Source organism: Nelusetta ayraudi, unplaced genomic scaffold (assembly GCF_046127955.1).
Source record: "Nelusetta ayraudi isolate G7.1 ecotype Tasmania unplaced genomic scaffold, CSIRO-AGI_Nayr_v1 ptg000238l, whole genome shotgun sequence".
Taxonomy (NCBI): domain Eukaryota; kingdom Metazoa; phylum Chordata; class Actinopteri; order Tetraodontiformes; family Monacanthidae; genus Nelusetta; species Nelusetta ayraudi.
In genome coordinates this window covers 801,782-819,195 of record NW_027466287.1, presented here as the reverse complement: position 1 = coordinate 819,195, position 17,414 = coordinate 801,782, and the positions used below count along the sequence as shown (strand labels likewise).

The following is a 17,414-nucleotide window of genomic DNA, read 5'->3' as shown; positions in this document are numbered from 1 at the left end:
ACGGCACATGGCGATACGTTTTTTAAAACAGTCCAAATTGCATTGACATTTTCTCATACCAAAAGAAAAGCCTTTAAAATTTCTCACGAATGAATCTCAAAATCGTCGAGCACTTACTGTGTGTCAGAGGGCGACAAAAAAAAAAAAAAAACTTCCAATCATGCGAATTTTTAAAAACATTTATTACTGTGTTTTAAAGACATGGGAAACTGTGCCAACTTTAACAATACATAGATTTTATTTAGAACATTTTTTTCCTTAGCAAAAAAAAAAAAAAAAGTGTTTTCTCGCGGCTCAGGTGTCGTGTAAAAAGTGCGTAACGATTCTCACTCGCGCGGCTGCTGATTTTGGGAAGACGCAGATTAGTAGAACGAGAATCTCCCCCACAACACACACACACACACACACACACACACACACACACACACACACACACACACACACACACACACACACTCTCTCTCTCCCTCTCTCTCTCTCTCTCAAGTGTCGTCTCTCTCTCCCCCCCCTGGTCAAGTTCAGCGTGCTGGCTGTTCTCCGGACGGGGAACGGATGCCCGCCTCTCATTGGTCGGGCCGCCCCGGTTACATCACGGCGCGCGTGACGCGCACGTCTTCCTGTTTCCTTGCGCCGCGTCTTAAAGTGAATCTTAGTTGGCGGAGGAGCTCCAGCATCCCGCGCGCTGCTCGCTGCTCTGTCCGCTCTCTGCGCGCCTCGGAGACGCACGCACGCAGCTTCCCTCTCTCACTCTCTCACACTCGCGCTCTCTCTCTCTCTCTCTCTTTTCTCTCCGCCTCGCGCTCCCTCGCTCGCTCGCTCGCTCGCTCGCTCTCTGTCTATGTCTCTCACTCTTGTACTCACGGCAGTAGGATAGACGGAGAGACCGACGCGCAAAAGAGGCTTTTTTTTTTTTTACCCCCTCATCTTCCATCTTTTTTTTTTAATTTGGCCCCCTCATTATTATTATTAGTACGAGTAGTATTAGTATTATTATTTTTTTTTTGGTCCGACTCTGTCCCACCTCTGTCCTCCTCCAGAAACTCCTCATCCAGCATCCAGACAAATCCACCGTGTCTCTGCGTATCTTCTCTTCCTTCTTGTTTCTCTGCCCTCCGCCGTCGCAGGAGTCCCAGGTCCCAGTCGCCTCTCTCCATCTAACGGGTGAGTACTCGGGTTCTCTTCTCCTCCTTCTCCTCCCTCTCCTCCCTCTCTCTCTCTCTCCGTCCGCCGCTGCTCGCTGAGAGAAATGTGCGGCCGCACAACAACAATGACAACGGCGAATAGAAACGTGCGGGCAAACGGGCTGCGATGATGAGTCGCTCTCGGTGTCCGAGCCGGGTCCGCGCTCCGCAGGGTGGCCACAGTTGCGTGATGAGCCCAGTGTTTTGTGGCCGGGATGGTCGCGCGGACCGTGTGTAGCCCAGCCTTCCTCGTCAAAAGGCGCACGAGCGAGTTGATTCGCAAACTTTGCCGAAGCTGTAAGTTTTGTTTGGTTTTTTTTGTTTGTTTGTTTGTGCGTTTGTGTGTTTGTTTGTTGCTGCAGCAGCAGCAGCAGCAGCAGCAGCCGCCGGTGTGTTTATCACAGAGCCAAACTGAGAGTAGTTTCGTATTTTCATTGTTATTTTATTTTATTTGCTCTTAATTGACTCACTCGCTCGCTCGCTCGCTCACTCACACGCACGACACACAGCAACACACATACAACACTCAAACACACACACACACACACACACACACACACACACACACACACACACACACACACACACACACACAGAAAACCTTTTCCTTCCTCGCCGGGGTTGTTATGTCAGTCCTCTCGTGTTGTGTATTTCGGGTGTTTGTCTTGTGTTGAAGCACTTTTAGACGATGTTAAGCGCTGTTGGCAGCCTTTTGTTGTGGGTGTAGGCGACTGTGTCTCTCCCACTGACCGTCAAGTGAGCGGAGAAATAAATTAATAAATAAAATAACAGCAGGCAGCCGGCTCTGACTTTCACCAACTCACAGTGAGGATCTTTAAAGTTTAACTCGCAAGAAGAAGGGCAGCTTGCCGGGGCTCAGAATTCAAATCGAGCCCAATATTTGGCACCTATTATTGCGTACAGAATAAATTAATCAAATCAATCTGTAGATTAAAGAAAGAGAGAAAAAAAAAGTCAGTGGTGGACATGTACAGCTTTTTTTTTTTTTTTTTTTTTTTTTTTAAATCCTTCATCTAGGAATTGTTGAGAATTCTTCTTCTTCTTCTTCTTCTTCTTCTTCTTCTTCTTCTATTTTTTTTTTTAAAGCGCCAGAGATTGCGCATGAGCAATGAGAGACAGGTGCGTGTCGGAAAAGACAGGTGCTGCTGACTATTTCAAGCTCATTGTTCAAGCTCCCGAGGCGATCTAGTCAAGCTCTTTTTCTTGGAGATGTATCACCGTTCAGCGTTTGAACTGCAGGATGAGACTGAAAACAAGAGCCAGGGTCTTTTTTTCTCTCTCTTTCTCTGTCTCCCTCTTGTCAAAGTACGTTTTGTTTAAACTAAAACACTGGTGTATTATTATTTTTTTTTTTTTAGCAAAAGAAGATTTCATTGGAGAAAATAGCTTCCTCTCGTCGCGTCAGTTTGAGAGTCCTGTGCTTTTTCTCACTTGTGCCTCGTGCAAAATGTGAATTTTAAAAAGTTTTGAGGAGTGAAAAACCAGTTGAAGCGAGCCCTGTGCCGCATCACAAGCCAGTGTCTATCTCAAGCCAAGTGTGTGTGTGTGTGTGTGTGTGTGAGAGAGAGAGAGCGAGAGATCTGTTAGTCTAAAAGAAAGAAAAAGACACTTTGTGAGTGCAACAATAACCCCGAAAGAAGTCGCTTAATTTTTACAATTCAACCAAAAAAAAAGTATGAATTGTGTTTGAATGTTGTAAATCTTGCAGGGGCTGAATTTCTCTTGTTTTAAAGCACCTGTTTGCGACTGTGTTTTCCAAGGCGACGCGTTGAATGCTGTAGCTTAGAATGCTGCATCAAAATTACACAGAAATGTCCCTCAGTCATTTGATAATAAATGTACACTTGTACATATTTTAGATCGGCTTTGTACACCATATGTACCTGAAGGAGCGTCCCGCTCCAGAGTGTTTGCAACCTGTGCAATATGAGTGGAGCAATTGGTGCTGAATTTTTTTTTATTTGCTATCATTTGGATACGTTTGAATTGTTTTTCACAATGTGTCATGAATCCTAAAAGTGAGGGAAAAAAAGGGGGGAAGAAGAAAAAAGTCCCATCCGTATTTGTATTGATACTGTTGTGAGATATTTTTTTGATATACGCAAGGCAAGCCGATTATTTTTATTTTCCCTGTGGTGACATCAGTGGGTAGAAAGCTCTTCCAGCCGCTCGCTGGTGAAGACGCAGCCGCTGCCGCCGCCGCCGCCGCCGCTGCTGCCGTCGCCCCTGCTGCTGCTGCTGCTGCTGCTGCTGCTGCTGCCATGGTCAGATTAACGCAGGCCTGTACTGACAAAACGTTCGGCTTTCACGGAGGCATTAGGGATTTTTTTTTCTTTTTTTTTTTTCTGTGAGGGCGCTTTAAGTTGCTCCTTGCCAGAGTTGACCCGCGTGACCTATTCATTTGAGCAGAATTAACTGGCCTTGCCAGATGAAAAGACAAACAAAAAAACACCAAAGTGAGCTCACGCTGACACCCAAATCAATAGGCCCACTTTGTGTCTCACTCATGTGTCACTCTCCCCCGCTGCTTAAAGATACGATAGTCCTATTGATCAGAGTGGGCGCTGAAGTTGCGTGTTTTTTCTTTTTCTTTTAATTTTGCAATACGTTACAAATGCCCTCGAAAAATGTTAGACGTTCTCCTCAAGAGCGACGCACCGGCCGAGCGATATTAAGCTCGGCAAAAAAAAAAAAAAAATACCAGATCAATTCTTTGAGTTTCGTACAAAGACGTGTTTATACCTTCCCGCATTCCTTTTTTTTTATACTCTGCCACAAAATTAATCCTTTACTAATTTTTATTTTGCAAATTAATTGCTCCTTATTTTCACTGCGCATCGCACAAAAAAATGGAAATTAGGACAAGTGCTTAAGTAATTATCATAATTTTATGCAGCTTTGTGTTCCGTGGGAACTGGTTCAGTGTCGCGCAGCGTGTAACAGGGGACGGGATGAAATGTAGGACTTTGCCCTGGAATGTGGAGCCGAGGCCTAATTCTGAACCCATCTTGCGTATTCTCCTGCCCTCTCCTGCCGCTGATCCTTGCTGCCTAAACCCAGCCACGGCGCCCGTGTCCTCGGAACCATGTCAGAGGCTCCGGCCATCTGCTTTAAGATATTATCAGCTGTGGTCGTTTGTTTTTGTTTTTTTTATATATATATATGTATAAGAACCGGATAATGGAGGTTCTCAGTTGTTCAGGTCGTCTTAATGTAAGTGGAAATACTGAGGTATTTCTATTTCAAATACATGGGACTCGCCTACCTTTTTCAGAACTGAAGAAGCCTTTTCGGATGAGAGGCAAAGCGTCTCGAAGTCCAGTTGCCTCAAATGAACCTTTCTACACTGAGGCAGTTAATTGTTTTGTTCGGCTCTTTCAGTCCGTCCCCGTCAAGTTTGAATGTGGGTTTTTCTACAAAAAAGTAACATTTTTTTTTATAGAATTGTGTAAAATGCATTTTCACTCCCTCCCCTCCCGCAGGTACTCAGAGGCTTTGATCCTAGACGTCTGGGATATGGCCCAATAGCAACAGCCCGTGATGCCGGACCATGACAGCGACTCCTTCCTAAACAGACAGACCAAGCGAAGACGTGTGGACATCGGTGTCAAGAGGACCGTGGGCAGCGCCGCCGCCGCAGCCGCAGCCTCCTCCACAGTAGCAGCAGCAGCCACTGATAACATTGCCCGCGCTAAAGCAGCCATTTTCAGTGCCATGAACTCCCTGAGCTCCCACTCGCACCACGGCTCCGACGCAGACGCCATGGAGTGCTCGATGGTGCAGCCGCACGGCGGGCCGGGCGTGGTGTCGGCCGGCGACAACGAGTCCAAGTCCAACGTGCTGCGGAAGCTGCTGAAGAGGGCCAACTCGTACGAGGACGCCATGATGCCCTTCCCCGGCACCACCATCATCTCGCAGCTCCTCAAGAACAACATGGCCAAGAACGGAGGAGGCGGAGCCGACCGGGGTGACCGGGGCGACCGAGGAGACGCCGGCTTCCCCGGGTCGGGTCTCTCCAACGCCAGCTCGGACGCCCCGCCCGAGGACGCCTGCAGCAACTCGTCCCAGGGCAGCACCCCGCAGGAGTGCCTGTCGCCCTTCGGCCGCCCGCCGGGCCTGGCTGCCTTCGACATGGAGCGGCTCAACGACGAGCACCTGCGGGCCAAGCGGGCCCGCGTAGAGAACATCATCCGCGGCATGAGCCACTCGCCCAGCGTGGTGGTGCCGGCCGCCTCGCGCCACGAGCGCGACCACGACATGGACGGCGACAGGGACATGGAGCTGGACTGCCCGCCGCCTCAGTCGCAGCAGCAGCAGCAGCCCGGCAGCCCCAGGCGGGGCGAGGTGTGCGGCAGCAGCAGCAGCAGCAGCCGCGAGAACAAGCGCAAGCAGCGGCTGCCGCAGCAGCAGCAGCAGAGTTTCACCCAGCTGGTGTGCCAGAGGAAGGAGCAGAAGCAGGAGGAGCGGCGGCAGCTCAAGCTGCAGCTGGAGGACATGCAGAAGCAGCTGCGGCAGCTGCAGGAGAAGTTCTTCCAGATCTACGACTCCACCGACGATTCCGAGCACAACGACCTCCACAACGACCTTGGCAACATGTCCGAGGACAGCCCCTCCCGGTCGGAGGCGGCCGGCGACGACCGGGGCGCCGACGACCTGCGCTCAGACAACGAGATGTCCGACCTGGACCCGGGTCACTTCCTGGACCGGGCGCGGGCGCTGCTCCAGGAGCAGGCGCTGCTGGCCGAAGGCGAGAAGGCCCGGAGGGACGAGCTGGGACGGGCCAAAGCGCAGGGAGGCCCCGGCGCCACCGGCACCGCCGGCTCCATGCACGCAGAGGGCAAACAGCTGGCTGAGACGCTGAAGCAGGAGCTCAACTCGGCCATGACGCAGGTGGTGGACACGGTGGTCAAGGTCTTCGCCAAGCCGCCGCGCCCGGCGCCCCAGCAGGCCTTCCCGGCGCTCTCCATCCCGCCCGAGAGGTTCCCCGCCGTGGTCAACGGCGACGCCAACCCCAACTTCCACACGGCCAACCAGCGGCTGCAGTGCTTCGGCGACGTCATCATCCCCAACCCGCTGGACTCCTTCGCCGGCCTACCCGGCATACCCGCCTCCGCCATCAACGACCAGACCGAAGCGCTGCCCCTGGTGGTGAGGAAGACGCCCAGCGAGCACCACCATTCCTCGGCGGTGGGCGCCCACGGCGGGCACCAGCACCCGGCCCTGCACCCCTCGTCCCTCTCAGCCTCCATGGGCTTCAGCCCGCCCTCCTTCCGACACCCGTTCCCGCTGCCCCTCATTGGCTACCCGTTCCAGAGCCCGCTGGGCGCGCCCGGCGGCTACCCGGGCAAGGACCACTCGTCGCCGGACTCCATGGACCTGTCGCGCGAGACCACCAGCCTGAGGACAAAGATGACGTCGGGCCACCACCTCAGCCACCACCACCACCACCACCACCACCGCTCGTGCTCGCCGGCGCACACCGGCAGCACGGCCGAGGGCCTCTCGCTGTCGCTCATCAAGTCCGAGTGCGGTGACCTGCAGGACATGGCCGACATCTCGCCTTACTCCAGCAGCAATGTATCCTTTCAAAAGTGTGTGTGTGTGTGTGCCTAAGTGTGTGTCTTTTCTAAACGGTAAGCCGGTGCGTCCAGCTCAGACTCGTCCTCCTCCTCGCCTGCGTAAGCTTGAGGGGGTAGCGAAAGAACCGACCGACCAACCAACCGACCCATTCCTCGGTAATCCTCGGCGGAGACGGGGTGCAAAACGTTGCATCTGAACTCCAAAGAGTTGAAAAAAAAATCCAATCTTTTTTCACCTGTTTTGAAAGTCTGCCTAAGAATCTGAGAGATTGTTGATGAATCACTTTTTTTTTCTTTTTTTTTTTCCCTCCCACTGCCGCTCGGCTCTCCATTGCACTGCCTGTGTGTGTGTGTGTGTGAATGTGTGTATTTTTACACTCGCACACCGATTCTTTCTCGCGGTGCCACACGGCCATTTTTTTGTTCGCCCCCTTCTCCATCTTGGCTCCTAAGTGCTTTAAAAGCTTCCTTGTCGCATATCACTTACTCACAAAGACCCCGCCCGCCCACCCGAACCCTCACCCCCTTGACATTTGCTGCCCCAATTCCTTTTATTAAAAAAATGACCTATAGGAAGGAACAAGAAGGCAGATAGCATCCAGGAAACTTGGCGCACAGTGGTGTTGTATAGCTTCCCCTCCTCTATAGTTTAACCCCGGTGCGCCCCGAGCGGACCCTGCGGATAAAGAGACCATCCCCTACGGAGAGATCAAGTTGAGTCCCACAGAGACTCCGGACTAATAGCCTGCAGATACACGACCGGCCCCACTCTGCCAGCTTTCACCCCCCTGAAACCTTACGGGGGGAAAGTGTTCAACCATACGTCACAAGTTTGTTTTTTTTTATCGCGTTTTTTACACTTGAGTGTTTTAATCCGCTGTTTTAATATTTGTCCAGCTCCAATACAGACACACCGTAAGATGTGGTTGCCTTGATTTTGGTTTGCCTACCTGTTTGGCAACCCTTCTCTTTTTTTTTTCTTCTCCGATGTTTGGTGATGTGTGTGTGTGTGTGTGTGTGTGTGTGCGTGCACGTGCGTGTGTCACAAAGGGTTCGCCCGAGGACTCAGTAAGGATGTATACTTATGATTGCTTGTGTTTTCTCTCGTGTTCCTCTTATCATCCATCGCTGTAGTAAAAAGCCCACAATCATTGTCCTTTCTTTTCTCTCGCGCTCTCTCTTTCTCCCTCTCTCTCTCTCTCTTCTCTCTCTCTCTCTCTCTCTTCTCTCTCTCTCTCTTCTCTCTCTCTCTCTCTCTCTCTCTCTCTCTCTCTCTTTTTTCATTTCATAAAGATCTGTCAACAGCCCGGGGGGCCCTTTGGCTGTTGCTTGGCAGCCAAATACTTCTTTTTTTGTTTTCCCTCCCTGCTGCCGCCGCCGCCGCCGCAGCAGCACCACCACCACACACCCTGTCTTTTCCTTTGAAGCGGACGTTAACAGGTGTTTGCAGCGAGCTGTTTATCTTTCATTACCTCGCCTTGTCTTGTCTTCTGACCCCAAGGGTGAACGCTTTCCAGAGATCCATAATCCTTTGCTTCTACGGGGGCTCCCGATGGAGGGATGAAAGGATTGAGACACTCACACACACACACACACACACAGACGGAGAGGAGTGGGGGGGGTAGTAAAAAAAAAAAGTACGGGAACAATCAAACAATAAGCACATATGCCAGATGCTGTAGCACTCACCGGGGTCCGCGTATGAGTTTAATCGCCGCGTTGAGATTTTTGCGGGAAAGCGCAGCGACGCGTGCGCGATTTTTTTTTTGCGTCGTTTGGGGTTTTTATTCCGGGACTTTATCCCACTCGAGGTGAAATTTTGCGCTATGTAGTTTTGCTGATTTACGGGACATTTATTGATTCATATTTTCCCATTAGGTTCTTGTAAATACTCACCGCTTCCCACTTCACACGGCTGGAGTTGGAGCTCATCGGCAGCATCACGGCAGCAGATGGCCTCCATCAATTCCCTCATTTGTTCTCCGGTCGACCCCAAATATTCTTGTCCTTACACCTGGAAATTAGGAAATTGTGTGTGGCGGTGGCGGTGGTGGTGGTGGTGGTTGGAGGGGGGGCGGGGGGGCAGGTAATTCCCCCTTCACGACTTTCGCTATTGGGGAAGTGTCGCGAGAATGGTGATGATGATGATGATGACGCCTCGTCAGATGTGGCGGGCGGCGAGCGGCGGGGCCAGCTGGTGTGAGTGCGCCATCACGGCGGAAATAACGGCGGTGCACGTCGTCACCCTGCCTCACCCCCACCACCACCCCCACCACCACCCCCGAAAGCCCAATCACAATTACATTTGCAAGCTGCGGAGAACACAACGAGATGAAAGCTCCTCATCGGGAGATATGAGGCTTCTTAATCGCAGTCTGAAGGGAGGCGATATTGCGTTTTATGGCCGCCGAGGTGGGCCACACACACACACACACACACACACACTGCCGGACGTCGTTGTGTTTCGACAGAATTTTTCATTTGCGCGATAATGCTGCGGGAGTAGCGATGCTAATCCTAATTTGGAATAAGAAAAGCAAATGAATCTCGGCGTGCGCGCGAGAGAAAATAGAAAATAGATTGAAAAATAAATTCCACCTTGCTTCACCGTGGAAGGAGAAAAAAAATATCAGTGTGTGTGTGTGTGTGTGTGTGTGTGTGTGTGTGTGTGTGGCTGGGCCGTCCCCTCTCTGCTGCCTGTCTGAGGAGCCATTGTGTCCCCGGCACTTGGAGCAGATGGTGTGATGTGGAGAGTGAAGTGCTGCTCTTTTGGCCAGGCCTGACGGAGCAACGCCACACTGCCAGCCCCCCCCCCCCCACCTCCCCCCATCCAACACACACGCACACACACACACACACACACACACTCTCTCACAAGACCCTGGCTGCAAATACACCCCCCCTCCCCTCCCCCCACCCCGTCTCTCGCTGGATGGGACAAAGTAGCCCGGCCCTTTAAGGAGCCAAAACCGGTGCGGCTCGGCGTTTGTTGGCTTCGCCCCGTCACCCCGAGGCCAAGGGCAATCCAGTCGAGCAGCTGATGCTCTTCCTCCCGCTCCGCCGTTACGGCTACATCTGGACACTTGACTGGCTTTAACGATCACGGCGGCGAGAGAAAAACCCCTGGAGATCGTAAATAACGGCAGGCGGAGGCGTCGTGGTCGTCTTCTCGGTGGCGGTGGTTCGGTTCGACTCTTCTCCTTCTTCTTCTTCTTCTTCTTCTTCTTCTTCTTTGGCGTCATTTTAAAAGAAAATTGGTCGTCTCTCGCCCTTGTTTGGTGGAAAGCCTTTGCGGCGTTGGTTTTTAACATGCATCCCCCTCCCCTCCACACACACACACACACACCTCCTCCACCTCCTCCTCCTCCTCCTCCACCATCACCACCACCAAACCTGCTCCCTTTTCAATGTCTTATCCTCCAGATTGATATTATCAGATGCATTATACGGCCGTTAATTCACCATGGAAATGGCTTGGGCCGTTCGGTGGCGCAGATGTGTTTCCCCGCCCCACCCCCAACCACCCCCACCCCTTCCTTCCAATCGCTGGCTGTGTCCAAAGCCTCAGAGCCCCATTACTCCTTCTCCTCCTCCTCCTTCTTTTGCTCCTCCAAGGGGTTGGCAGCAGGCAGAGAGGCTTCGGGGGGGTGGGGGTGGGGAGGAGCAGGAGGAGGGAGGAGGTGGGGCGGGGGGGGGGGTGTAATTGAAGGTTGGAACCGTGCTATCCCTCAAGGTGCCCCCACCAGCCCATCTCAATCCCCTGCGCTGCTCCGTCCAGGCCGTCCATTAGGGAGACGAGGCCTCTGACAAGTATTTTAATGCTGCGCCGTCCCCACCGGCCGAGGCAGGTTTGTCTCCCGACTTGGTGGCGACGCCGCTGGACTCGGCGGCGTCTCCAGCACCTTGGTGGAGGTGCTGCTGCTGCTGCTGCTGCTGCTGCCGGTGGTGGTTTTCTGTTTTTTTTTTTGTTTTTTTTGGCCTCAGACGCAGTCCTGCTCGGCTCTGGCGTGCGGCGCCGCCAAGCCATTAGTCCGTCTTTTTGCCCGTCGACCGGCGTTAACTGCCGTCTTTGTTTGTGATATGCAAATGTCTCATCTGCCCCCCCCCCCCCACCCCCCACCCTCCACCCCGCCCCACCCCTCTTCTTCCTTTCTTCCTTTCTTTCTTTCCCTCTTTTTTTTTTTGGTTGGAGGTTAATGCATGGTGTAGGCAAAGGCGTTTGCTTGCTTTGACTGTGAAATGAGCTCCTTATGTAAAAAGCTCCGGGTGCTGCGAGCGCTGGCCAGCGTTTTTTTTTTTTTTTCTTCTTCTTTTTTTTTTTTTAATCCAGCGTGACGCTCTCACACCTGATACAGACGATGCTAATTTGAACAAATGCTTTTCCGCTTTTTCCCCCGCTGCCGCCGTCTTCGTCTCTCACCAGAAGGAAATGATCGGTTCCTCCCTCCGTCGGCCCGCAAAGGCTGTTAAACGTGCCAGAACATTAGCGCGCACACGGTTGGACGTGCCTGCAACCAGAGGCCTAATGTGTTTGATCTGACTTCATTCTCCCGGCAGTCGTTAGTGTCCTTAACAGCTGCCATGTTCAGATCCAAGAGGGCCTCTCCCCCAACCATCTCAAGAAGGCCAAGCTCATGTTTTTCTACACCCGCTACCCGAGCTCCAACATGCTCAAGATGTTCTTCTCTGACGTGAAGGTGAGTCAAAACCAAGCTACGTCTCTTCTGTCCTCTCCAACCTTTTGCGAATGTCTCGTTTTTTTCCCCCCAGTCCTGTGGAGACTTTTGGCTTGTAAACTCTTTTATCATCACCCCAAACAATTTACCTTCTTTGTAAACTGCAAAATGGGGAGGTTTTATTTCTTGTTTTTCTAGTCAAAGCTTCCGGTGACTGAAAAAAACACTGTTTGCCGTTTGTGTGTGTGTGCGCGTGTGTGTGTGTGTGCCCATTTTTTTTCCCCCCATCGCTAAGTTCTGGTTTTATGCAAAAGATGAAAGAAGGGGAAGTTGAATGGGTTTACATGAGGGAGCTGGAGAGCCTATGAGTATTCTAAAGATAAAGAGCGGGATGAGTAATGCGAGAGTGGAGAGGGCAGGAGAGGAGGATGGAGCCTGGAGATGAAGGAGTGGTTATCTGAGCAGGTGTGGGGAGGACGGCTGGCAGAGGGAGGGGAGGGGGGAGGAGGAGGAGGAGGAGGAGGAGAAAAAGTGAGTTTGGGGAGGTCGGTGTGAGGCGAGGACGAGCGTTTAACCACCGCTGCCAGTTTAATGAAGGAGAATTTGGAAAACAAAGCAGTGTTGCACAAAAAACAACAGAAAAAAAAAACAACAAGTACACACAATGGCCGACCGAGTTCTGCTCGTGTTATTGTTGTTTGTGTGTGTGTGTGTGCCCCTTTCAGGCCATACGGAGGCCTAAACACGATGACATATTCAGGCCATCTTATTCAAATCAGAAGATAAAGGTCCCCCTTTTTTTCCCAGCTGTCCCCTCTTAGGCGCCATCGCCGCTAAACAAACTAAACGGCAGCTCGTTCAGCCTGAACGCAACCGTAAGTGTGGATTAAATGAGGAAAAAAAAAGAAAAAGAGAAAATGCTCCAATGAAGGCGCGTCTCAGTCTCCGAAGTGGGTGGCGGTTTGGATTGGACCTCTGCGCCGCCAACATCCTCCCCAACGATGGTTGGGGGAGGATGTCTGCCTGCGAACGGCCTCATCAGATACCTAAACAAGGTCAAGATAATGGCAGGGATTAAGATTAAGATTAAGATTAAGAGTCACCAGTCACGGCTTTGTTTTGCTTTGGGAGACAATAGGCCGTGCATGGGAATGAGACCGCGATCTAATGTAATGAGATTCATCCCCTGGATGGACGAGCGGCCGTCCCTGCTCAGACTGCTCCGTCTTGAAGGCTAATCAGGTCTTTGCTAATCGGGGGCGGGGGCGGGGTCGGGGTCGGGGGGGGATTGTGGGGGGGTCTTGACTGTCAAGGACCTAATGAACGTGGGAAGTGGGCTGCCCTAAAAAAAAAAAGAACAAAACCAATAAAAGAAAAGAAAAAGTCTGCGGGGACGCTCTCGCTCCCTTGTTCCACTTAATTAAGCTCCTTCAAGACGGAACCTGACTTCTTTTTCTGTGACTCCGCCTGACTGGCCCGTGTTTTGACAGACTTGCCATAACACCATTGTTGTCTCCGCTGGTGGCCGGGTGTCATCCCGCTCCGGGGCGACGGCCCGAGACGTCTCGCGAGGAAGAGTGGCAGGAGTTGTGTTTGGGGGTCGAGGTGGGGAGGGGAATAATTAGGACAGATTAATGAAGAGATTAAATAAAGATAATCAGAGTCAGTATAAAAGTCAAGTCGGCTGTGTGTGTGTGTGTGTGTGTGTGTGTGTGTGTGTGTGTGTGTGTGTGTGTGTGTGAGGCTCGTATATGATTCAGCAGCTCATTAAACACTCATCGTGTCCTCAGTTTGATTGAGTTGCAAACAGACAAAACAACTTGCTGCGATTGTCTTTCTGGTCCGAGTACCAGAAGCAGCAGAGGTCAGGAGGGTCCCCCCCCCACCCCCCCTTCCCCCTCCCTCTCCCTCCCTCCAAACCCCCCCACCCCTACCCCCCTTTTTTTTTATTTTCTATATGTCATTCCTTCTCTTTTCTTTTTTTTCTGCTGATGCTGTGGCCGCGGTATGTGCGCCTCGGCGGGGCCGCTGGAGAAAGAAAAGCCCCCGGCCGCTGGATTTTCGAGTCGCCGCCGCCGCTAACAAAAGCCCGCTTTCCAGGGCTGCCTCTTTTTTTGTGTGCGCAGTCGGCCAATGGGCCGGCCGGAGATTATCTCCCACAATTCACCCCCGCGAAAACAGGAAATGTTGGAAAGCCCTGATGACTATGAAGGGGCTTATGAGAGGGAGATAGAGGGGAGGGAGGGAGAGAGAGGGAGAGAGGGAGAGAGAGAGAGAGGCCAGCGCCGGTGTCTCTCGGCCCTCCTCTCTGCTTGTTTTGGACGTAGCCGAGCACTCTGAGGTCATCGTGAGCTTTCTGCCCCGTTGTCAGCCACTTTGGTCTTTTTGTTTGAACAAAATTGCTCCTTCTTTAATATACAAACAAACAATTTTCATCCCACAAAAACAAAGTAAAAAAAAAAAAAAATCCTCGATTTGATCTTTTTTTTTCTTCCACGTTGACCAATAAGCTGAAGGTGTGAGTCGGCTAACGCTCACAAAAAGCACCTGGATGCATTCGGACGTGTGTGGCGGGGTGCGGGGGGGGGGGGCGGACTGATATAGTTGAGACCAAGGATGCTCGAGTGTTTTCCTATTCTGGACTTGAGTGTGCGGCTCGCGGCGGCGCAGCAGAAGCAGGAGGTGTGCGCGCGCGTCGCTATCTAGCGCTGTTAGCGCCGAGCGCTGACCTTTCACAGCCTCTTGAGTGTGAGTGTGAGAAACATGCTCTGGTTGTCTCCCTCGCATCTGTCTCTCGGACCGCACACACACACACTCGTGTCACACACACACACTCCCGTATCACACACACACACACACACGGGGCCAATGTCTGCGCTGCGCTAGCTGACCCCTGCTAGCTCTGATTAAGGAGCTGTGGCGAGGTGCTGCTTTGAACCCAGCCTACCCCACCTCCCTGCTTTTTCACGCCAACACACACACACACACACTCCACCCGCCAGTTGCCCTTCGCCTCCCCACCGGCGGCCTAATGGAGCGAGAGAGCCGGCGGCGGTGGCGGCGGCGGCGGCAGCGGCAGCGGTGGGAATTCACCAAAATCCAGCGGCAGCGGTGGGAATCCACCAGAGCTGCTCTTAATGTCACTTTGCCGCCTTCACCTGCCGCCGGTTTGTGGGTGTGTGTGTGCGGCCGATGTCGTCACTCAGTTTGGCCGCCGCTCCGCGGGCCGATGCGTCATCTCCCGGCCCGTCCGTCGGCGTAATGAAAGGATCTTGGTCCAAAGTGACGGATCTATCCGTCACTCGGAGCCGTGGGTGACACCAAAGGTCTCGGCGGCGTGAGCGATGGAAACTCTCTCGCTCACTTTAATCTCAGTATGTAGCTCCACGCCTGACACACACACACACACACACACACACACACACACACACACACACACACACACACACACACACAGTCAAAAGTCCTGCTTCCCCGACAGTTTAGACCCCAGTCGACCTTAATAACAGGCGACTTGAACGAAGCTGCCTTGTTTTGTTTTTTTGTGAGTGTTTTTTTTGGGGGGGGCTTTTGTGTGTGTGTGTGTGTGTATGTGTGTGTGTGCGCGCGCGCACGTCTGCACGCCGTCACACTCGCAGCAGTCTGCCACATTGTGTGTGCTTAAGAATAGCCCCCGTGCAGCTGATGTATTTGTGTCAGTAGTTTGTTTGTTTGACACTGCGATGTCACGACCCCGGCTTGCTGACTGCTCACGTTCCGACCCCCCCACTCCCCCTGCCCCTCCCCCTCCTACCCCACCACCCCCACCCCTCCCTCCCTCCCTCACTCATCCCCCCCCGGCCAGCCAAACGCCATTGTCCGACGGCGCTCGCCCCCGCCGTCCCTCCCTCCCTCCCTCCCTCATCTCCCCATTTATGCTCACCCCAGCACTTTACGACGTCCGTGCCCCCACCAGCCTAAAGAAAAAAAATTCCCTGCCAAACTGCTCTGCTATTATGTCATGTGCTGGTCTTTCCAGAAAAGGCACCTCTCACTCCTCCCAACTCTTCCCCGTCCTCTGGTTCGCCAACTTTCTTGTCTTATTTTTCATTTTCCTTTTTTATTTTCTTCTTTTTGCGTTTCACTTTGTTTTCGGCCGTCTTTTCTCTCTGTTTTTTCTCTCCCCCTCTTCCGCCCTGCCCTGCGCCCTCCGCGTTTTTACTGTCATGCCAGATCGCAGGAAAAAAAAAGAAAAGAAAAGTGGGTGGGGGGGGGTGGGGTGGTCGTGCGCGCATGTTTGTGCGTGTCCATGTGTTGCGGAACAATAGCCAGGGCCTAATCTCCATGTCAAAACCGCTCTGCCTCCCCAGCGAGCAGTCCGCTCAGCGTTTAGTAGCGTTTTGTCCCTCCATTCTTCCAGCAGCACCACACACACACACACACACACACACACACACACACACACACACACACAAAAGAGCAGAGGGGAGGGCGGAGTGAAGGCCGGCATGTGTGTGCATGTGGCTACCACGTCGCCGCATTGGAAGTTCCAACTCTTTTGTGTGTGTGTGTGTGTGTGTGTGTGTGTGTGTGTGTTCATTTGGAATCAGCCGGCCGGCCTTTTTTTTTTCTGGTGAGGGGGGGGTCGATCAGCTGACCCCCACCCCTGTGGCCCAGGGTGTTTTTGAGTATTTAGAAAAGTGTGCATTCAGCGCTGGAAAAAGAAAAAAAAGAAAAAGGCAGGAGGGGGTGGGGGGGGTGGGGGGGGGCAAGCGGGGCTCTTAATAGGTTTAGCTCGGCCTTTTCACTCCAGCCAAGCGTCACAGATCAGATAGCCAAAGTCTCCTCCACAGCACTTATCATCTCCCACCAACCACCTTTTATTCTCTCCCTTTGGCTCCGTCGTCTTCTTCTTCTTCTTCTTCTTCTTCTTCTTCTTCCTCCGTCTTTTTCTCTCACTTTCTTTCCTTCTTTCATCCCCTTCCTTGCTGCCCGGGAGATGCGGTGAGGGGAGGAGAATCAGGATGTAATTGGTGAATGGGGGTTAAGTATGGCACCCCCCCCGCCAGGCCCCCCCCCCCCCCCAGACTGAGGCTGCTTCAGATGATGACTTAATCGTTCCTCTGCTCAATTACGTGTTTGCGGTCTTGCTCCTCCTCCTCCTCCTCCTCCTCCCTCCTCTCTCTCCCTCTCTCTCTCCACTCTCAGGGTTATGATAGGGGGTGATGATGTTCCCAGTAGGGAGGACGAGCCCTGTGCACCCTCCTCCCCCCCCCCTCTTCCTCCTCCACCAGCTGTCTGTCTTAATGTCTCTATTATCTTCTCATTGCTTCCTGGGCACCTTGGCCTCACGTCGTCGCTCCCTGATGCGAGATGACACCTCGCTGTCATCTCGCTGACATTTATTAAAGCCGACGTCTTAATAAGGTGACCCCCCCCCCCAACCCCCACCACCCCTCCACTCCCACCACCCCTCCACTCCCCAACCCGTCCTCCTCCCATAAGATCTCATTGATTTACACAGAAAGCCGTTGATAAATTTCAAGCAGGTGTTTTTGACTTTCTGGGGCTTTTTATCCGTTTCATTTTTTTCTCTTCTTCTTCATTATGTGGCAACGCCACCCTAACCACCACCACCACCACCACCATCACTGAACTTCCTACTTGTGTTTTTCTGTGCGGGTGTCTGTTTCGCAGTTCAACCGCTGCATCACCTCGCAGCTCATCAAGTGGTTCAGCAACTTCAGGGAGTTCTACTACATCCAGATGGAGAAGTTCGCCCGGCAGTCCATCAACGACGGCGTGACCGGCACCGAGGAGCTGAGCGTCAGCCGCGACTGCGAGCTCTTCCGCGCCCTCAACATGCACTACAACAAGGCCAACGACTTTGAGGTACGTCGTGCCGCGCGCCGCCACTTCCTGCGTCTTCAAGTGTCAGGCGTTGGTTCGCCGGCAGGACAAAGTGGCTTTGGAGGATC

The 17,414-nt window shown here is 52.7% G+C and overlaps 1 protein-coding gene across 2 annotated transcripts in view; it reads left to right on the top strand.

Annotated features, from left to right (window-relative positions):
* The first annotated feature begins 780 nt into the window (after nucleotides 1-780).
* LOC142882219 (prospero homeobox protein 1-like) overlaps nucleotides 781-17,414 on the top strand; it is a 31,221-nt gene continuing 14,587 nt past the window's right edge. Inside the window, exons 1-4 of one of the 2 annotated variants that reach the window (XM_076016807.1) lie at nucleotides 781-1,161; nucleotides 4,685-6,779; nucleotides 11,371-11,478; nucleotides 17,134-17,328. In XM_076016807.1, coding sequence (XP_075872922.1) covers nucleotides 4,743-6,779; nucleotides 11,371-11,478; nucleotides 17,134-17,328 — 2,340 coding nt within the window. In that variant the 5' untranslated portion in view covers nucleotides 781-1,161; nucleotides 4,685-4,742. Of the gene's footprint in view, nucleotides 1,162-1,265; nucleotides 1,479-4,684; nucleotides 6,780-11,370; nucleotides 11,479-17,133; nucleotides 17,329-17,414 lie in introns of those variants that run through there. The other variant, XM_076016809.1, reaches the window with a different exon arrangement.